The following is a 20267-nucleotide window of genomic DNA, read 5'->3' as shown; positions in this document are numbered from 1 at the left end:
GGCATGCTTGTGATTCATCCTTCCATTACAGAAAGCTCTTTTTTATGCTTTATCAATTGTCTCTAGCAATCACCTGAACACCCACCCACTTGCTCACAAGCTGCATCCCAGTTCTCCTTGCAACTCAGTAGCGTCACCAGCACCAGCTCATCCAGCTGCTTCCCCCAAGATTCAGGTTGCTTCCAGAGCAAAGCTTTGCATATACTGTATCACAAATGGTAAGGATAACGTGCTCACTTTTTTTGAACACATCGAGTGTTCATCTGTACTATTCGTTTGGAGCCACAAGTTCCATTTTAGCAGGTGCCATACATGCATGATGGCGGACAAAGGACTGTGAAAGCATGTGCAAGAAGGAATAGGACCTTGGAATAGGTCCTCGCCAGCCACTATTGCTCCATGCTTGGTGACATCAGTGGCTGGCAGCTAGGGAGGCTGCCTACAGGTAGCTTCCTACCTTAGGGTGTTGCAGCCTTAGGCAAGAAAAGAAGCAGAATAGAACAGGGGAAGGGGACCCAGCGCCTCAACCACATAGCCCACATTGCATAACCCTAGGTGTGCCGCACACTAAAAATTTCCAAATTGCCTGCTGAGTTAATGTTTCTGAGAGCAGAACGTGGGCTAACGTGTTGCAGCCTGAACAGATTGTGCAAATTAAATTTCCATAAGTATCATTATTTTTTGCATCATTTAGTTTGCTTCTGCTAGCCATCAGGAAAAGCTGCACTGATGGTGGAAACATACCCAGATATTGATCACTCAAGGCTTTTCTATGCCCCCTATTGGCTTCTAAGCTTTTAACCTGTATAATTATCACCTTTTCCATGAGTGCCAGAAACTTGACATCTTTTTACAAGTGGAAGTCGAAATTCTCCAAATTATGCGTTTGCAGGGAGCAGAAGCAATACAATGCCGTACAGGCAGCCTTAGCAGTATGTTACGTGCTAGCTTCCTGACCTCACTTGTTGAGATACTAAAATATGTTTACGTGGCTGAGATGGATGTGGGGTTAGTGACATCTGGTACCAATAAATCCCTCCTCCCATATTAAAGTGTTCCAGCTGTATTAGGATTACATAAGTGCCTATCACTGAATATTTCTTCAGGAATTGGTTGCCTGTTCTTGACTGGGCTTGCTTGAGCTCTCACTACCTCTTTGTGGCTAGTGAGTGCAAGTTATGTCTTCCTTTGCCATTTCAGAGCCAGTATTGAATTCTGCTGCACTGATTGAATCACTGGTGCACACACCTAGTGATATAATGTGATGGTAGAATGCTAAGATGCAAAAATAGACTGTACCACTTGAAACTGCAGTTGGGGGTGCTGTTTTTAGATGCTCCACCTTATAAAAAAATATCAAAAGCCTCCTGACAAGTAAATAACTACAGTCCTTTCCTTGATGCGATGTTGTTTTATTCGGTGAGCTTTCTTTTTTGTTTTTTGCATAATAATTTTTATCCGTTTTCAATTACATTAGCCCAATAAAAGCCTCATTGTCACAATACCAAATTATAATGCAATTAATAATGCAAATTGTTCAGATGCCAAATTATATTATTTTGTTGGCCCCCCGCGTGCTAGAATTGATGATTTGATCATTTGCTTTAACTCTGCATTCCAAAAACTTATAAATTCCAATTACACACCAGTCAGAATAACAAACTCTTATACCGCAGCTGCAATTTTAACGACTTCCATTCGCATTAACACATCAAATAATTTACAGTCCTACAGATGAAGCCTTCAAACTCATATTCAGTGAGCTTTCAATACCAGGGGACGATCAAATGTGATCTTCTCACTTGCAGTCTGAATTAGCAACTTCAGACCACTTTACCACCGCACCTCATTCTGCCTTGGTACCATTTCTGGAAACTAGTGTGGAATCCATGGAGGCTAGGTTGGAGCAGGCTGGTTAGTGCTGCTGCAATGCAATGATTCAAGATCACCCTCACAGACTGGAGAAGCGGGCCAAAACTTACACAATGAATTTCAATAGGGACAAATGTAAGGTTCTGCACTTAGGCAGATATTTATTTATTTTTTGTAAAAAAAAAATATTAGTTTTACAAGTTTTTTATAAACAATACAAACAAATAAAAAGACAAACAAACATGTATAATTTCATATCCTTTTTTTTCATAAACCTCACTTCTCGGACTCCCCCAAACCTCCCCATTCTACATCCCAAATTTCAAAATTATTTCAGCAAATCCTAAATTTAATCTTATCAAATATATTCCTTCATTATTCTTTTCTTTAACTTAATCTTTTATCGCTGTAATCTCCTTTTCTTTCTAAAAAACCTCAACATTTTAGCATTCATCAATTTTGTAGTATTTCTTAAGATAGATTTTAAATTTCTTCCAATCTTCTTCCGCCGTCTCTTTCCCCTGATCACGGATTCTGCCAGTCATTTCAGCCAATGTCATATAGTCCATCACCTTCATCTGCCATTCTTCCAGAGTGGGTAGGTCCTGCGTCTTCCAATACTTTGCGATAAGTATCCTTGCTGCTGTGGTAGCATACATAAAAAAAGTTCTGTCTTTCTTTGACACCAATTGGCCGACAATGCCCAAGAGAAAGGTTTCTGGTTTCTTAGGGAAGGTACATTTAAATACCTTTTTCATTTCATTATATATCATTTCCCAGAAAGCCTTAATCTTCGGGCACGTCCACCAAAGGTGATAGAAAGTACCTTCAGTTTCTTTACATTTCCAACACTTATTGTCAGGCTAATGGTAAATTTTTGCTAGCTTGACTGGGGTCATGTACCACCTATAGATCATTTTCATAATATTTTCCTTTAGGGCATTACATGCCGTAAATTTTATACCGGTGTTCCACAACCATTCCCAGTCAGCAAACATAATGTTATGACCAATGTCCTGTGCCCACTTAATCATAGCTGATTTAACTGTTTCATCTTGTGTATTCCATTTCAGCAGCAAGTTATACATTCTTGACAAATTCTTAGTATTGGGTTCTAACAGTTCAGTTTCTAATTTTGATTTCTCCACCTGGAAGCCAATTTTCCTGTCAAGGTTCTGCACTTAGGCAGATAGAACCAGCTGCACAAATATGAGGTGGAGGGCACCTGCCTTGCCGGTAGTGCATGTGAAAAGGATCTAGGAATAGTAGTAGACCACAAGCTTAACATGAGCCAACAGTGTGATGGAGTAGCAAAAAGCAACAACAAAAGCAAATGCTATTCTTGGCTGCATCAACAGAAGTATAGTGTCCAGATTAAGGAAATTATAGTCCCACTCTATTCTGCCTTCGTCAGACCACACCTGGAATACTGTGTCCAGATCTGGGTGCCACAATTTAAGAAGGGCATTGACAAGCTGGAAGGTGTGCAGTCAAGATGATCAAGGGTCTGGAAACCAAGCCTTATGAGGAATGGTTGAAGGAGCAGGGTATGTTTAGCCCGGAACAAAGGAGACTCGGAGGAATTATGATAGCGGTCTTCAAGTATCTCAAGGGCTGTCACATGGAAAATGGAGCAAGCTTGTTTTCTCCTGCTCCACAGGCTGGGGCCCAAACCAATGGAGTCAAGTTACAAGAAAGGCGATTCTGGCTAAACATCAGGAAGAACCTTCTGACAGTGAAATGGTCTCCCTTGAGAAGTGGCAGACTCTCCTTCCTTAGAGGTTTATAAGCAGAGGTTGGATGGCCATCTGTCATATATGAACTAGTTGAGCTTTCTGCATTGCAGGGGGCTGGACTAGATGGCCCTTGGGTCTCTTCCAACTCTACAAATCTATGATTCTTTGATTCTAAATGCTGCCTGTTGTAGGTTCTACTCTGGAGCTCTCAGCTTGCTAATCTCATTGTGGACTAGCTCTCTTGGCTCATTGGAAACTCTGGGTGATAGCCTTAGGTCGACCATAGCATTGGTAGTAGTGGGGTATTAATGTGGCTTGCTTGTTCTGATATGTTTTGCTGCTGGTTAAAGAACCTTTCCCAGAATCGCAGGTCCTGCTGGGTCTTGTGTCACAACTTAAGCATATGTAAAAGAGTCGGTGGTCAACATGCTTAAATAATGACAACGTTGCATTTGCTCCTTAACACAAGGTGGCCTGACATGCCTCTCCACTGCTTTTTCCTCCCCAAAATGGTTTTTACATTACCAGTTTTTAACATAGTCCATAGTTGATCTGTCTGGGGGAAACGGATGGAAAACTAACTTAACTTATATGATTTCTGCATCGACACCCATTTTTTTCTTGCCTGCGCTATACTGTTTTCTCATTGTGTTCTTTCATTTGATCTTTGCATTTAATTGTTGTTTTTTAATTTTTGCACATTTCTCTCAGCGTCTTTGTGGAATGAAGAGCAGGCTACAGATATCCAAAAATAAACAATAACATACATAAAAACTAGGGCGAGATCCCTTTTGAGATTTATTTGCATTAAATCTTGGGTATCTAGTTGTTTGGATTCAGCAAAATTTGGGTTGTCTAACTTGGGCTTCTGAAGAGCGCTAGAGTGCTCAGTTTTTTTCATAGGTCATTAAGATAATCTACTGAACAGCTGTACACAGTACATCAAAGCCCAATGCTTTGGACAAAAGCTCAGTCTATTTCAAAGTGTTCAGTACACCTCTATCTAAGTTGTACTTGGGTCATTTTGTGCTAGTGGTGCTATAGATTTTTTGGGGTGGGGCTAAACCCCAGAAATTATTAATTGGTAGGATTTTGATTATTTGGGAAGTGAAGGGGAAAATAGAAGCTGCAGAGGAATTTCTGAGCTGGCCTATGCAAAACAACCTGGCCAAGCTGGGGTCATTAAGAAACAATACAAGGCTACTGACAATGCAAGAGAACTGTCTTTCCCCCACTTGCCATGAGGTGTGAACATAGACTGGGGTTTGGAAGGTTGCCAGCATAACTGGATGTAAGGTGACAGGAAAAGAGAGTCTTGAGCAAGGGTTGCTGGGAAGAAGAAGAAGGAAGGAAGACTGGGATCCATCTTGGGCAGGTTGGCTGCAGGCTGGCTGGGAGAGAGGCCTTGGACTCCAGGGATGCATTGATGTGAGGCACAAGTCCCTCTTGAAATAACCATGCTGTGAGATCTGGACTCCCTCCATGCAGACTGTAAATAGGTGAATGAACCATATTTCTTAAATCTATGGCAGTCTTCATCATGTCTCAATTCTGAGTATGGGGGGAAAGTTGGACCTAAAGTTTGGTCCTGTTCAGTGTTTGCAGGACTGGCGAGTCTATGGTGAAGCTACATGGAAGCTACTCTTTAGTTCCTCTGCTACTATGCAACTGTGCTACAGAATCATGAAAATGTATATGGGTTGGCTGAAGAATTATATTTGCAGGACTCCATTTCGCCCTCCTTCCATCTCTCTCTCTCTCTCTCTCTCTCTCTCTCTCTCTCACACACACACACACACACACACACACACAGCAATGTCCTGTGTAAGTGAACGAAATAAGCATTTGATTGACAAGAAGTGTTTATTTCTCCCAGGTCCCTTTGCTGAAAAAACACTCCTTCTGAGCTAGGTGAGCCCTCAAGCCCGTGGTAGACAGTATACAGAATAAACGTTTTCAGATCCTCAGGCTCCCACAGCCTTTGGTGAGAAATGTGCGCTCAAGAATTCCATCCCGTAACAAAGCCAAAGGGAATTCTTGGAAATGAACCATTCTGTTTTACAGAGAGAGAGAGAGACGCTGAGAGAGCAGCTTGGATTTCTAGTTGTTACAGAAAATATGGACACTGTTTTCACTAACAACCCGGGAGTTCTCTGCCATTGGGGAAGGCAGGGAGAGCTGTGCTTTAAAAAAAAAAAAGCACTGCACAGATAAAAGGCCTATTAATCAAAGAGCAAATATTGTTATAAGCTGTGCTTGAGTCTGGGCTTATCAAATTAATGGGCTCCCCCACCGCCACCCCTCTTATATTTTTGTAAGAGCATGCATCTCTCTCTCCCCCCCCACCTGCTCTGTGCTGTTTTTCTTTATATGGTAACGCGCTTGACATGCTAGCCAAGAATCGTGAGTTTTTCCAGACATGTACATTCTTCCTTCATGTGTTCCATTGGCTAAGCCCTATCTCTGCTGCATAGCATAACAGTAAGTGCACTGTCAGCTCCTCTCCCCCCCCCCTCTCTCTCTCTCTCTCTCTCTCTCTCTCTCGTGCTTTCCATTAGGAGGATGGAAGGACGGTTATGAACAATATTCTGTGTCGTGGGCGTTCATGAATCCAGGGGTACAGTTCCAGTTTTGTTTATGGCAGAGATCTCAATCCATCCAACTAGTTTTGAAAATGTGGCCTTCGCCTCTTCAGACTTTTGTTTTGTTTTTCATTTTTTTAAAAACAGCTCTTTTACTTCGTAGCTGAGCAAGGATTTGAACCCAGGCCTTTGCCAGCCAATGTCAAATGCACTGTCCGCTAGTTACACCTTTTTTTTTTGCTCGCATTCCAGCGTGGGATTTTTCTACACAGCGAGAGAGGGATAAAAACAGTAGGAGTTTAAGCAGATTAAGGAAGCCCTGATCTCTCATCGCCTCAGGAGCAGGTGAGAAGTTAATAAGGTTATTCTGAAATCACCTTTGGGCAGCAGGGCTTGGCTGGCTTATGACTAAACCGTTGGAGGAGTAGGCCTACCTCAGATTAATCCCATGGAGTCTCACTTGAAACAGGGGGAGTCTGCCTGACGGTTAGATAAATCTCCTTGACCAGATGTTTTGAGGAGGTCAGGTTCCCCTCCCTGTCAACCCACTTTGAAGCAGCTTCAGTTCTCCTGTGGGTTTGGATGCACCAGTTAAACAGGGCTCAGAGCAAACCAGCCTTCTACTTTGTAAATTTTGGATCTGAAGGTGGGGAGGGCAATGCCCTGCTGGTTTACAATGTCTCTACCGAAGGTAAAGAGGCTTTACATCTGCAGTTGCCCTGCTGTCTCCTTGCCTCAGCTCCCTCTCTGTAATAAAGTTGTGATTATGACAATAGTGGCCCAATTTACAGGCTGTCAACAAGGACCGCACCTTGCAGGACTGAAGAAAGGAAACCATATGGCTGGTTTCAGGTCTTTGTGCCTGAAACTGGGCCCAAGGGTCAAGAGAGATAGTATACTCTCCACTCGGCTGCCTAACAGTCTCCCTGCCTGAGCAGCAGTGGTATCTGTGGTGATGTTGGAGACCTCAAGGACATCTGCCTCACCATCGGCAGTGGCTCAGAATTTCTATGGCTGACAAGACAACAAGCCTTGAGGTTCTCCAGAAGTTCTCCACAGTTCTGTGGGAAAGCATAGAAACACATACATGTATAAATAATACTGGGGCATAAGAGAAAAGAGAGGAGAAATGATTACAAGGGGAATAGATTTTACAAAGTTTGCTCCTCAGACAGACTTAGCAGGAGCAATGACAACAGTTCCAGTGTTTAACTTCAGGGCCCATGAGAAAGACTCCATGGGGCTGCCTTCCTCAGTGAGCCTACCTCCTCTCTGTAACAGGTCTGGGGGCTCTTGTCAATGGGTCCTGCACTCAGCCCTCTCAGCAGATGCCTGACTATGCTGGTCATTAACGCCTGGACAGGAAGCAAGAGAAACTGAAATATTATTATCTCGCACAGGTAACACCTTATGGAGAGGTGTGTTCGTTGGCCAATTCTTTTTCGTTCCATCCCATGGAGCATTCTGTCAACAAACAACTTCTTACCTGCCTCTTTCTGCATTTTGCTGATGCCATGGAAATTGCTGCAGCATTGTACTAAGGCAGCAGGAGAAGGTGTGGATCACGCACAGGAGACTTCTCTGCACACCAGCGTTGCCTCTCCTGCAAGCTGGAGCAGCAGTTCTCCAAAATGGCCAAGGTCACTCAAGTTACTCCAGCAGCCTGGAAAGTAGTTGAAGTAAAGAACATGATAACAGCCTGTTGGATGGGGCCAATTGGCCATCATCCTGGTGTCACAGTGGCCAACCAGGTGTCTTTGGGAAGCCCCCCAGCAGGACCTGAGTGGTACAGCGGTCTCCCCACTTGCAACTACTGTAATGGAAGAAAAGGCCCAGAGATCACTGCAATATTTCCTGGTTCTGATGATGTGGGTGGCATTGGCTGAACACAATACATCCACTTACCTTGCATCCCTATCCAGCTTGGCTTTTCTCTGGGAAAAGAGAAATTTGCTGTTTGTTTTCTTTTCCACTTTGCCTCCTGGTACCGCAGTTTATTTTATGACTTCCCTAAGCTTTAAATATTTCTGCTGCTCGCTGACATATTCTGCAGGGATCCATGTGATTAATAATCCTGGGAATGACGGTTAGTGAAATAGCACTAAGTTCCATGAGAATACCCATTTTTCAAACACTAAGCCCCTGATCCTCTAACCACCAACTTTCTTGAATAGTTGGCACTGGATATGATGGGGCTGCTCCAGAGCCGGTGGTGGCTTGAAGGATGATGAATGCATGCGGAGCTTAATAAATTGCCCGGCCTGTTGAGTTGCTCAACATTATATATCATAAACAGAGATGGAGATGGCTGCTGAATCCATTGCTGTTGCGAAAAGTATAGAACCTTCATACAGTAGCTGATTAATTAAAGTATTCAAATGAAATTGTGCTCTGATTGTTTTTTGAGGGTAACAGCCAGAGGCTGCGCCGAGGCGCTTTGACTAGCTAGATGCAAACCAGACACCCAGCTTGTATTTGCATCTGCGCGTATTTCAAATCTGATGAAAAGCAGGAAATGGAAAAACTTGGCAACTCTCCCTGGTTTGGCTTAGCAGAGCCTTTTGGCTTGGTGCATATTTGTGCTCCGTGGGCTGCAGGGAAGTTTAGGTTCATGTGCATCGAGGGTTAGTTTATTCTGGGGCCATGCAAAGCGACGGGTAAAATGAATTAAGAAAGTTTGCTGGGCGGGTTCACAGGAGAAGCAGAAGGTATGCAGCCTTCTGGAGGGGGGCGGTGCTCTCCTGGTGCCTTAGAAGTCCCCACTCCATTCCAATCCTAAATATACAAAGGCTTCCCAGGAGCTCAGTGGTCAAGGGAAGTCTGCACATGCTCAGAAACACCCTCATGCAAAAATATGTTCTGTTGCTCTGGTGAGGAAGTAGCTGTGGAACAGTAGTTTCTAGGGCTATATGTTTAATTGGGTGATCAATGAGATTAACATTGCAATCTTATACAGTGGTACCTCGAGTTACATAAGCTTCAGGTTACATACGCTTCAGGTTACATATGCTTCAGGTTACAGACTCCGCTAACCCAGAAATAGTACCTTGGGTTAAGAACTTTGCTTCAGGATGAGAACAGAAGTTGTGCTCCGGCGGCGGCAGCGGGAGGCCCCATTAGCTAAAGTGGTGCTTTAGGTTAAGAACAGTTTCAGGTTAAGAACGGACCTCTGGAATGAATTAAGTACTTAACCCGAATTACCACTGTACACACTTCCCTGGAGTAATCTCCGCTAAACTCTGTAGGGCTTACTTCAGGGGAGACATGCCCTGCTATAGATTAAAAACTGTCTATAATTGTACCCAGTTAACTCGGACTTCATCTTTTTAAAAATTGTTTTCATTACAGGCACTTTTCTTTCACATTAAGTTGAGAATGCTCCTTTATAATCTAAGGCAGAGATGGGACAACATGTAGGTTTCCCACCTTGATCTAAAGTGATAAGAGTTTTCTTTTAAAAATATTTCAGAACCATTGTTTTTTGTCGTTTAGTCGTGTCTGACTCTTCATGGGACTTGAATAACTCAGAGAAGTTATGAGTTATGCCGTGCAGGGCCACCCAAGACGGACAGGTCATAGTGGAGAGTTTTGACTAAACGTGATCCACCTGGAGCAGGAACCGGCAAGCCACTCCAGTATCCCTGCCAAGAAAACTCCATGGACAAAAACTATTGTTTTACTCATGTGCAAATTTAACAAATACACGAAATTTGACTTCTTTTATTGCATGATTGGCAGCCTTAGTTTTTTTGTCCTATTCTGTTGTGCCTTTACAGAACAGGTCTGCAAAGCATTACAGAAGAAGGTGTGAGATTCTCCTCCATAATATTCTAAGGGGAATTAACTGCAAGAATTTAAAGAGGTGCACATTGACCTTCCAAAGGTCTATCATTCTGCTGGGTCCCTTTCATAGAATAGTAGATTTGGAAGGGTCCCAAGGGTCATCTAGTCCAACCCTCTGCAATGTAGCAACCTCAACTTTGCCCAGTCCCAAAGCTTTGTTTGCATCAGAGATTGGCCCTAGCATTTATTGACAGTGCACAGGCTCAAATGTGTTAGTGTATAAAGCTGCAAGCAGACTGAAGTGGTTCTGAGTGGATGCCAACTGCATTTCCTTTCTTGCCAAGTAACACAGCCTTGTATTTATCTGAAACCCAGGAGAGAGACTGCCAGTCAGAGTAGACAATACTGAGTTACATGGACCGATGGTTTGTCTCAGCATAAGGCAGCTTCCTTGGTTCTTGTGTGTAGCCATATCTGTCAGCCAAATGGGCTTCTGGAAGGATGTACATATGTTTGTGTGTTGGTGAAACAGCAGAAGTGTGACAGACATAGTCAGCTCAATGAGCCATGCAGACAAGCGCTGAAAGGAAATCCTTGTTATCCCAGGGAAATGTTTTTCTTCTGCTTGAAGCACCTTAGCTGGTGATGGAGATTCACAGCCTCCCATACGCCAAGAGTATTTGCTGACTCCGAGCTATGGCCCCTCTCCTTGCAAAGCGGACTTCACGGCGATCTTATATCAAGCCAGCAGTTGCCAGCGTGTGACTTCCATCGCTCCACCCCCCCTCCTCATTTGACACCACCATATTTATGATCTCCTGTCATTGTAATGGAATTTGCCATGCTAAGCTTTTCTGTTTACACTGACGTTTAGCATACTGTATGTGTTAGTTCTTTGGCTTGCGGATTTGGACATGCTGATGATCTGGCGCTGTGCGTGTATTTATGGGCGCTGTCAAAGGAGAGGAAAGTGAAGAGGTGTATCCCAGATCATCTGTCAAATGTGTTTGACCCTTAAATCCCTCAAGGCTGGCTCAACGTGGGTGGTCCAGTGTTCATTGTTTTCCTACCCACACCCTGCACACCCACACCCCAAAACGAAGGAATGACATAACGATTTAAAACTGCTTTGGGGTACATTGGCATTTTGTCAAGGACAGGTTGCTGTTAACATTTGGAAAGCATCCTTCACTCATCTTGTTCAAGCTTATTATAGACAGCTGCTTTATCCAGGCCCGGGGGCGGCGGGGGGTAGGGAGAACAAAAAAACTGGATAGGAGTAATTAAGACTACATCTCATAGAATCCATGGTGCAAAATGAGCTTGCACCAGGGTTATCCAACTTCTGTTGATGGGCATAAATCCTTACAGCAGAGGCTGACCTTTCGTCTCTTTGCTTTTTCCTCCCCTTCCCTTCCAGGAAGATTTGCCGGCACTGCAAGTGTCCCCAGGCAGAGCACTTTGAAACAGTGATGCCTTTGGAAATGGAGAAGACCGTGACCAAGCTGATGTTTGACTTCCAGCGGAATTCGACTTCGGATGATGACTCAGGTTGTGCCTTGGAAGAATATGCTTGGGTTCCTCCAGGGCTGAAGCCGGAACAGGTACGCTTCATTGCTGCTTGGGGCTGAAAAGTTCATGGTGCGTGCAAGTGATAAGGTCCTGCCAGTCATAATGGTTTTACCTGTGACTATCTAAAAAGAAATGAGGTGGAGGGGGCTGTCAGAGGAAGTCCTTGAAATCCCTTCATTGCAACCATCTTGCAAGTGCTCTGGGCAGGCAAGAGTATATTCCTCATAAAAAGGTAAAGGGACCCCTGACCATTTAGTCCAGTCATGGATGACTCTGGGGTTGCACGCTCATCTCGCTCTATAGGCCGAGGGAGCCAGCGTTTGTCCGCAGACAGCTTCTGGGTCATGTGGCCAGCATGACTGAGCCGCTTCTGGTGAACCAGAGCAGCGTTCGGAAATGCCGTTTACCTTCCTACTAGAGCGGTATCTAGTTATCTACTTGCACTTTGATGTGCTTTCGAACTGCTAGGTTGGCAGGAGATATTCCTCATATGAATAGCTGAAACACTGGCACCATCTCCCACAATGGCACCACCCTTCCTCTAAATAATGCTGCAAAAGATTGCGATTTGTTGATGATTCACTTCTTGCTGTGGGGCCATTTCCTCGCCAGAGTGGTGCATGCTCTAGTTATCTCCCGCTTGGACTACTGCAATGCGGGGGCTACCTTTGGGGCTACCTTTGAAGGTGACCCGGAAACTGCAATTAATCCAGAATACGGCAGCTAGACTGTTGACTGGGAGTGGCCGCCGGGACCACATAACACCGGTCCTGAGAGATCTGCATTGGCTCCCAGTACATTTCTGAGCACAATTCAAAGTGTTGGTGCTGACCTTTAAAGCCCTAAACGGCCTCAGTCCTGTATACCTGAAGGAGCGTCTCCACCCCCATCGTTCAGGCCGGACACTGAGATCCAGCGCCGAGGGCCTTCTGGCGGTTCCCTCGCTGCGAGAAGTGAGGTTACAGGGAACCAAACAGAGGGCCTTCTCGGTGGTGGAGCCCACCCTGTGGAACACCCTCCCTTCAGATGTGAAGGAAATAAGCAGCTATCCTATCTTTAAAAGACATCTGAAGGCAGCCCTGTTTAGGGAAGTTTTTAATATTTAATGCTGTATTGTTTTTAACACTTGATTGAGAGCCGCCCAGAGTGGCTGGGGAAACTCAGCCAGATGGGCGGGCTATAAATAATAAATTATTATTATTATATTTTATTCCTTAGTGCTGGTGGTTACAGCTGTGTGTACGAAGATACTCTTTCATCTATGGGAGGTCCTTGGTCATATGAACACTATTTTTAATAGAGATATAAAACAATGACAGTTTTGCTAGTCATCGAGGCACTTAAAACAGCTGTAGCGCAGGTGAGGCTGACCTGGACTTTGGCTTAGTGTGTTGAGCACATGGTAGTCATTTCGACAGAGCTTCCTAGATGAGCTTGTTGGTTATACTCGATTGGTTGCAGCTGAACCAGGCTTGTTCCAGGAAACAGCACAGTTATGACTGAACGGCCTCCTGAACCACCTGTGGTGACCTAAGATGGAGGAGTGAAGGAGAAGGTTTGGATTGATTAATACGATTTTTAGAATTCACAGGCAGCCCGTTGAACCTATGGGACTCTGAAGGAGGCTGACATTTAAGACCAGGCAAAATGCATCCATAAAACAGCACTCCAGATAAAGTCACTAGCAGCAGAGCTAAGAAGAAAGCAAATTCTGAGCCAGTATAGGATAGCGCAGGAGTAGATAACATGGCGTCCTCCACGTTTTACAGACTGCAGCTCTCATCAGCTCCAGCAAGGGAATATGGGAACTGTAAGCCAACAAGATCTGGAGGGCAACATATTGGCTCCCCCAGGGGCAGGGGCTAGAACGCTGGGCTTAGGCTAAAAAGATCCAGATTAAATTATCCTTTCAGCCACTGGGTTTCCTTGGACCAGTTGCACCCACTTAGCCAATTGAACGAGGAAGCATATATGCCCATTGTTTAGCCCCTTGGAGATAGAAAGCTAGGAAGCAACTTCAGAGCCTCTGCCAAAGTGCCTGGCTAACTGCGAGTGAGGCTACTTGGGAGGAAGGGGAGGTCCACCTTTGTGGACCAGGACGTAACCGAGAGTCTCCAGCTGCTGTTCCTCCTATACAGGCCCCTAGTCTGAGCTGCTTCATTCCTGAATCTGCAGCTCTCCTTCAAGCTGCAGCCTGCCTGACCTGGGGAAATGGACAAAGGCTATGTAATTGGTGACAGATGACCCCCAGCTCAAATGAAGCACTCCACATTGACACTCCAAAGAGGGTCAAGGTCAGGGCCAGCCCTGATTGCTAGCGTATGGTTCATTACGCCAGCTCCTCAGGCAGGATTGTGAAAAGGCTACCATTACTCTCTTGCAGTAGGATGCTGTTAAGAAGCTGAGCAGGTCTTTCGTTGTGGTAGTGCAGGGCACACATGCAACCATGTGCACCAGGAGGATAATAGCAATGGTATAACCCTGTCAGAAGATGATTAATTCTACAGCGCATGGCATTTGAAGGGAAAGGAAGTGTCTTGTGCTCTTGGGATTTGAGAGAGCATGTCTCCTGTACCCCTGAAAAATCAAACTACTTCGTCTTGTGCTGTTTCAGATTTGCTGGAAAAAGTGTTCCAGTGCCTAAAGCGAGCCTTTTCTTTTGCCAGTCAGGGACATTAATAAGACGGATGCACCAAGGCACGCTGCCAGTGTAAACCATTTACATGTTTCTATTACTTACACTTTGCTTGATTCATTCAGCCTTTCCCATGATCATTTTACACTTGAGACCCGGAGCTTAATTTGCCAAGGACGTTGCAAATGTGGCTAGCTCGGATAATTGCTATGGTAATCGTTTTCAAATCATCCAAAGGAGGCCAAAAGCCTTCCTTCTCATTGTTATAATGTGTTCTTTGAACTTGAATCTGATGCTTTCCTCTTGGCTTGGTTCAAAAAACTGTCCTGCAGTCCCCGAAATGTTTTGGCGCTCCCTTTCCTGTAGGTTGTAAATATTATCTGATTGGAGAAGTTGAAGCTTTTCTTTTTCTTTCCCTCTCTTCCCCCGCTTTTCCTGCAAACTCTATAGTGTTGTGCTGTGGAGATCTTGGCTCCTTAATGTTACAGTTATCCTAAGCTGGATCTTATAAATTCAAAGGTAGTGAGGACCTCTGCCAATCTTAACAAATTATATATGTTTTTCTGTGTGCCTGCTGAATGACTGGGGGAAGGGGGCTACAATTTAGAGGGGCTGCAATTTAGAAGAGTGCACATCCTTGCTGCTTTCCCTCAAGTATTGCCTTCTCAGAAGGTGTCCGCCTCCATCCCGAGCCTTCAAACGCTTTTAACTCTCCTTTAGTGAAATCCTCTGTGCGAATGTCTTGACATTAGAGCCTTTAAAAGGGGGGAATGGAAGAAGAACGCAGCAGCAAATGGGCTGGCTTGTTGTGTCTTAGTAATTTGAAGGCCCAGGACTTTGGCGTAGTCTGTGAATTGAAGGCATGAGAACAGCAAATGAAGCTGCATTATAGCTGCTTAGCAACATACTCTCTGCCTGTAGGTGCTTAGCAACAGGTGATCTTTCATTCCTGGTGTGCAGTTCACATATGAACAGGATTTAATGGTCTAGATGAGGAGTTGGGTAGCGTAGGGCACTGTTTCCACCTTCTGCAAGGTCTGGAGAGGCTCTTGCAAGTGATACAAAGGCATGCCACTTAGGACCAAAGTGTCTCAAAACCTATAGGGTTTTTGCAGAACAACATGTAGGAAGACCATTTGGGCGCCTTTGGGAGGAATGGTAGGATATATATTCTAGTAATAAGTAGTAGTATTAGTCCTAGGGACGTGGGTGGCGCTGTGGTCTAAACCACAGAACCTACGGCTTGCCAATCAGAAGGTCAGTGGTTTGAATCCCTGTGATGGGGTGAGCTCCCATTGCTCGGTCCCTGCTCCTGCCAACCTAGCAGTTCAAAAGCACATCAAAGTGCAAGTAGATAAATAGGTACCGCTTCGGCGGGAAGGTAACGGCGTTTTCGTGCGCTGCTCTGGTTCACCAGAAGCAGCTTAGTCATGCTGGCCACATGACCTGGAAGCTGTATGCAACCCCAGAGTCGTCCGTGACTGGACTTAACGGTCAGGGGTCCCTTTACCTTTACCTTTAGTAGTCTTCCACAGTCTCCTGAGACAGACGGATGTCAACAAGCAACAAATATTTCCCTCTCCATTTGCTAGCTTTTCTGGTGCCTGGACTTGGTTGTAGGCTAGATGAGGGCCAATAAACAGACACTCAATCCTGGCAAAATGGAGGTGCTGTTTGTGGGTGGTTCTGGAGTCCAGATAATTGGCCTGTTTTGGATGGAGTCATACTTCCCCTGGAAGAGCAGGTTCATAGTCTAGGGATGCTCCTGGATCCATCTTTGTCTCCAGAGGCCCAGGTAACCGTTTCTCTACTGGGATAGCCTGACCATTGTTGTCTATGTGCTGATAATCTCCAGCCTGGATTACTACAATGTGCTGTATGTGGGGCTGCCCTTGAGGCTGCCCTGGAAGTTGCCCTGGATTGCAGTGGCTTGACTGCCAATATGTTGCCCCGTTGTGGGAAGAATTGCACTGGCTGCCAATTAGCTATGGAACTAAGTTCAAGGTGCTGGTTTTGTTGTATAAAGCCATACAGATTGAGACCAGAATACAGTGGTACCTCGGTTTCCAAACATCTCTGTTTATGAACATTTCGGCTTACGAATGCCGTAAACCTGGAAGTAAATGCTTCGGTTTTCGAACACACCTCAGAAGTCGAACATGCCACATGGCTTCTGCTGAGTGCAGAATCTTGAGGCCGAGCTGTCGGCCGTTGAGTCCTGAGCACCCACACAACACAGAGGTGATATTTGGGCTTATTTGGTGCCTGTGTGCAATCAGTCTGTGCAACCAGTTTGGGAAACCGGGCCTTGGTTTTCAAACGTTTCAGAACTTGAACGTTCTTCCGGAGCGGATTTCGTTTGAAAACCTAGGTACCACTGTACCTGAAATATCACCTCACCCCTTACATGCTCCGCAGGAGAGGGCCTCCTGTAGGCCATCTTGTGAAGAGGACTGTTGCACACAGTGTAGGAACTGGGCCTTTTGTATTGTGGCACATATATGTTGGAATTCATTCCCCTTGACTGTTTTTCTTTCTGTTGTTTTTCCAGCACCTGCCAAAGGTCTTTCTCTTTCAACAAGCCTTTTAAGTAGAGATCTTTCCCATTCCACATATGTATTAGAACTGTTCTTAAAATAGAGCCCCTCTGGATTAGGGCAGTGGCCCACAGAGTCCAGCATGTTCTCACACGTGCCACCTGGATGCCTGTAGGAAACCCACAAGCAACACCTGAGTGCAAGAGCACTCTCCCCTCCTGCAGTTTCCGGCAACCAGTGTTCAGAAGCATTTTTGGCCACCAAAGCAAGGCAAACATAGCCACCACCATGGCTTAGTAGCTATCAGTGGCCTTATCCCCCCCTGAAGTTGCCTAATCCACCTTTTAAACCATCCAATTCATTTTACTGTCTTAGGCTGCTTTGGGCTCACTCACTGGACCATCACTTTGTCATGGGGATGGGGATGTGGTGATGTACAGTATTTTTCGCTCTATAGGATGCACCAGACCATAGGACGCACCGGACCATAGGAGGGGGAGAACAGGGAATTTTTTTTTTCTTGTTCTCCCCCTCTAAAACAAGGTGGGTTCAAGGTGCATTCACCCAAAGCCTCCGGAGCGCAGTTCCTGCTGCGCTCTGGAGGCTTCAGGCGGCTACCTTGGAAGCCTGGAGAGCAAGAGGGGTTGGTGCGCACTGACCCCTCTCGCTCTCCAGGCTTCAGTGAAGTTCTCCCGCTGCCCTGCGGAGGCTTTGCAGCCATCCCCAAGCTAGAACAGCGAGACGGAGCACTCCGCAGTGCTCCATCTCACTGTTCTGGCTTCGGGAACAGCCTTTCTAGCCTCTGCAGGGCAGCGGGGGGAAGGCAGCCTGCTGCCCTGCAGAGGCTTTGCGCAGCTAACCCCAAGCTAGAAGAGCGAGATGGAGTGCTCCACAGTTCTCCACCTCCCTGTTCTGGCTTTGGGCTTAGCTGCGCAGCCTGCATTCGCTCTATGGGACGCACACACATTTCCCCTTAATTTTTGGAGGGGAAAAAGCGAAAAATACAGTATATCCCTCCTTTGGGAGGGATATACATTTAATAAATAAATAACAGATGCCAGGTTACATTAGGTTTTCATTCTGCCGTGATATTACATTGGAAGTAGTTCTGTGAGGTAGTCCGATAGCTAGCACTCTTGCTAACTTTAATCAGAGCTAGAGATCTGAAGCCAACTATTTGTTCTTCCCTAGACCCAGGACATGTTAGCCCTGCTTGGCACCCCATCGTTTTTGACTGGGTGTAAATGTGTCCTTCAACTCTGATAATGCCTCTTGAGTGTCCAGATGGAGAGGCCTGGGCAACTGTGTTCTACAACCCACTCATTTGCTCAGGCTGAGCAATTTTCAGGCTCCTTTCCAGTTTACCTTTCTGTATCTTTTTTTATTTCCAACCACACACAACTTCTCTGTCTTATTCGCCGTGTGAAATTCACCGAATCCGTGTCTCTTGTTGACTCTTCCACACAGTGGTTAGATTGTCCGTGAATATATATCTCATAACGTCACAGCCACCGGCTAAGGGAAACTTAATGGGCAACGAGCGACACATTTTTAATACTGGTTTAATTTCGACTGCAGAAATAGACGGGGAGAGGGATTTCACAGCTTATAAAGACGCAAGAGATAAGACAGAATTTTGATTTCCTCCTAGAGGAAACTGCATGAATAGAACCAGATCTCCAGCTGATGTAAATAAGTCTAGTTTGATGCTTCGGTGGAGCTGCATTGATTTATTCCAGCTGAACATCTGGTTCATAATTTATGGCCAAGCACTACAGACCTCTTCGTTGCTGTGCTGTTAAATTTCATAGGGTTCTTGAGAATTCACAGTACGGTGGGTGTACGTGGTGGAACCTTCATGGTCTGAGCTGGAGGAACCCTGGTTATCTGGCTTCCACGCTTTCTCCCTTGCCTGTCCCAAGAAGAAATACAAGTTTATTCAGTACAGTGGTGCCTCGCAAGACGAAATTAATCCGTTCCGTGAGTCTCTTCATCTAGCAGTTTTTTCGTCTTGCGAAGCAACCCTATTAGCGGCTTAGCGGATTAGCGCTATTAGCGGTTTAGCGGCTATTAAAGGCTTAGCGGATTAGTGGCTAAAAGGCTATTAGCGGCTTAGCGGCTTAGAAAAAGGGGGGAGCGGGAAAAAATCGGAACACTCGCAAGACATTTTCGTCTTACAAAGCAAGCCCATAGGGAAAATCGTCTTGCGAAGCAGCTCAAAAACGGAAAACCCTTTCGTCTAGCGGGTTTTCCGTCTTGCGAGGCATTCGTCTTGCGGGGCACCACTGTACTGTATTTCTCTTGGATTGATTTAAATGGCAGTAGAAACCAGCTCACACAGGAACCAGTACCATTGGTGCATCTATCTCAGTATTGTGTACACCAGCCACGTTCCTTCCAGGTGTTTTGGGATACAATTCCCATCATCCCTGAGCATCAGCCATGTTGGCTGGGGCTGACCAGAGTTGTAATCCAGAATATCTGGAGAACAGCAGGCTGGAGAAGGCTAGTCTAAGCTGGCTGGCATTAGCACTCTTAAACACAACTCTCCAACAAACAAAGAGCTGGGGAAGGTCTCCTGCCAACCTTCTGCCGCCTAGTAGAGAGTCTCTGCTAATGGCACATATCCCCGCCTTCATTTGTTTAGCGACTGGGCCATTCTCAGCAATTGCATCCCTGTTGCATCAGAAGTCATGGGATTTGGTTAAATTCTAACCTGGTTCTAGGAATTTAGGGGAGTCTTGCCCCCCCCGAAACATACAACAATATCAAGACTTCCCTAAAGATAGAAGCATAGCATATCAAGGAGGATAGGTTAACTCTTCTCCCTGATATCTAGTGTCTTGTGTGCAGGGGTTTTCACAAATGGACAGACATATTATTGGACAGTTGAATTGTTGTTGTTTCGTCGTTTAGTCGTGTCCGACTCTTCGTGACTCCATGGACCAGAGCACCCCAGGCATTCCTGTCTTCCACTGCCTCCCGCAGTTTGGTCAAATTCATGCTGGTAGCTTCGAGAACACTGTCCAACCATCTCGTTCTCTGTCGTCCCCTTCTCCTTGTGCCCTCAATCTTTCCCAACATCAGGGTCTTTTCCAGGGAGTCTTCTCTTCTCATGAGGTGGCCAAAGTATTGGAGCCTCAGCTTCACGATCTGTCCTTCCAGTGAGCGCTCAGGGCTGATTTCCTTAAGAATGGAGAGGTTTGATCTTCTTGCAGTCCATGGGACTCTCAAGAGTCTCCTCCAGCACCATAATTCAAAAGCATCAGTTCTTCGGCGATCAGCCTTCTTTATGGTCCAGCTCTCACTTCCATACATCACTACTGGGAAGACCATAGCTTTAACTATACGGACCTTTGTTGGCAAGGTGATGTCCCTGCTTTTTAAGAATAGGTTTAAGAATTTAAGAATAAGTTTTTGTATTTTCAGGTTTTGTTCAATGACAGCTTCTCATGCAGAGGGCATAAATCCATGCTTGGCACAAAGTAAACAGGCCGGAGCAGGAATTTAGTCTTATTATGCCGATTCATCAAATGGGTAGGAAAGCTGA

General features: G+C 45.4%; 1 protein-coding gene across 2 annotated transcripts in view; it reads left to right on the top strand.

The window, feature by feature from the left end:
• Positions 1 to 20267, top strand: part of PRICKLE2 (prickle planar cell polarity protein 2) — a 252106-nt gene that overhangs the window by 158644 nt on the left and 73195 nt on the right. For both annotated transcript variants that reach the window (XM_081184051.1, XM_081184052.1), the window contains one exon: positions 11394 to 11577. In XM_081184051.1, coding sequence (XP_081040177.1) covers positions 11394 to 11577 — 184 coding nt within the window. The remainder of the gene's footprint in view (positions 1 to 11393; positions 11578 to 20267) is intronic.

Source organism: Podarcis bocagei (assembly GCF_964188305.1).
Source record: "Podarcis bocagei genome assembly, chromosome: 2".
Lineage (NCBI taxonomy): Eukaryota > Metazoa > Chordata > Lepidosauria > Squamata > Lacertidae > Podarcis > Podarcis bocagei.
This window is presented reverse-complemented; position numbering and strand designations above follow the sequence as displayed.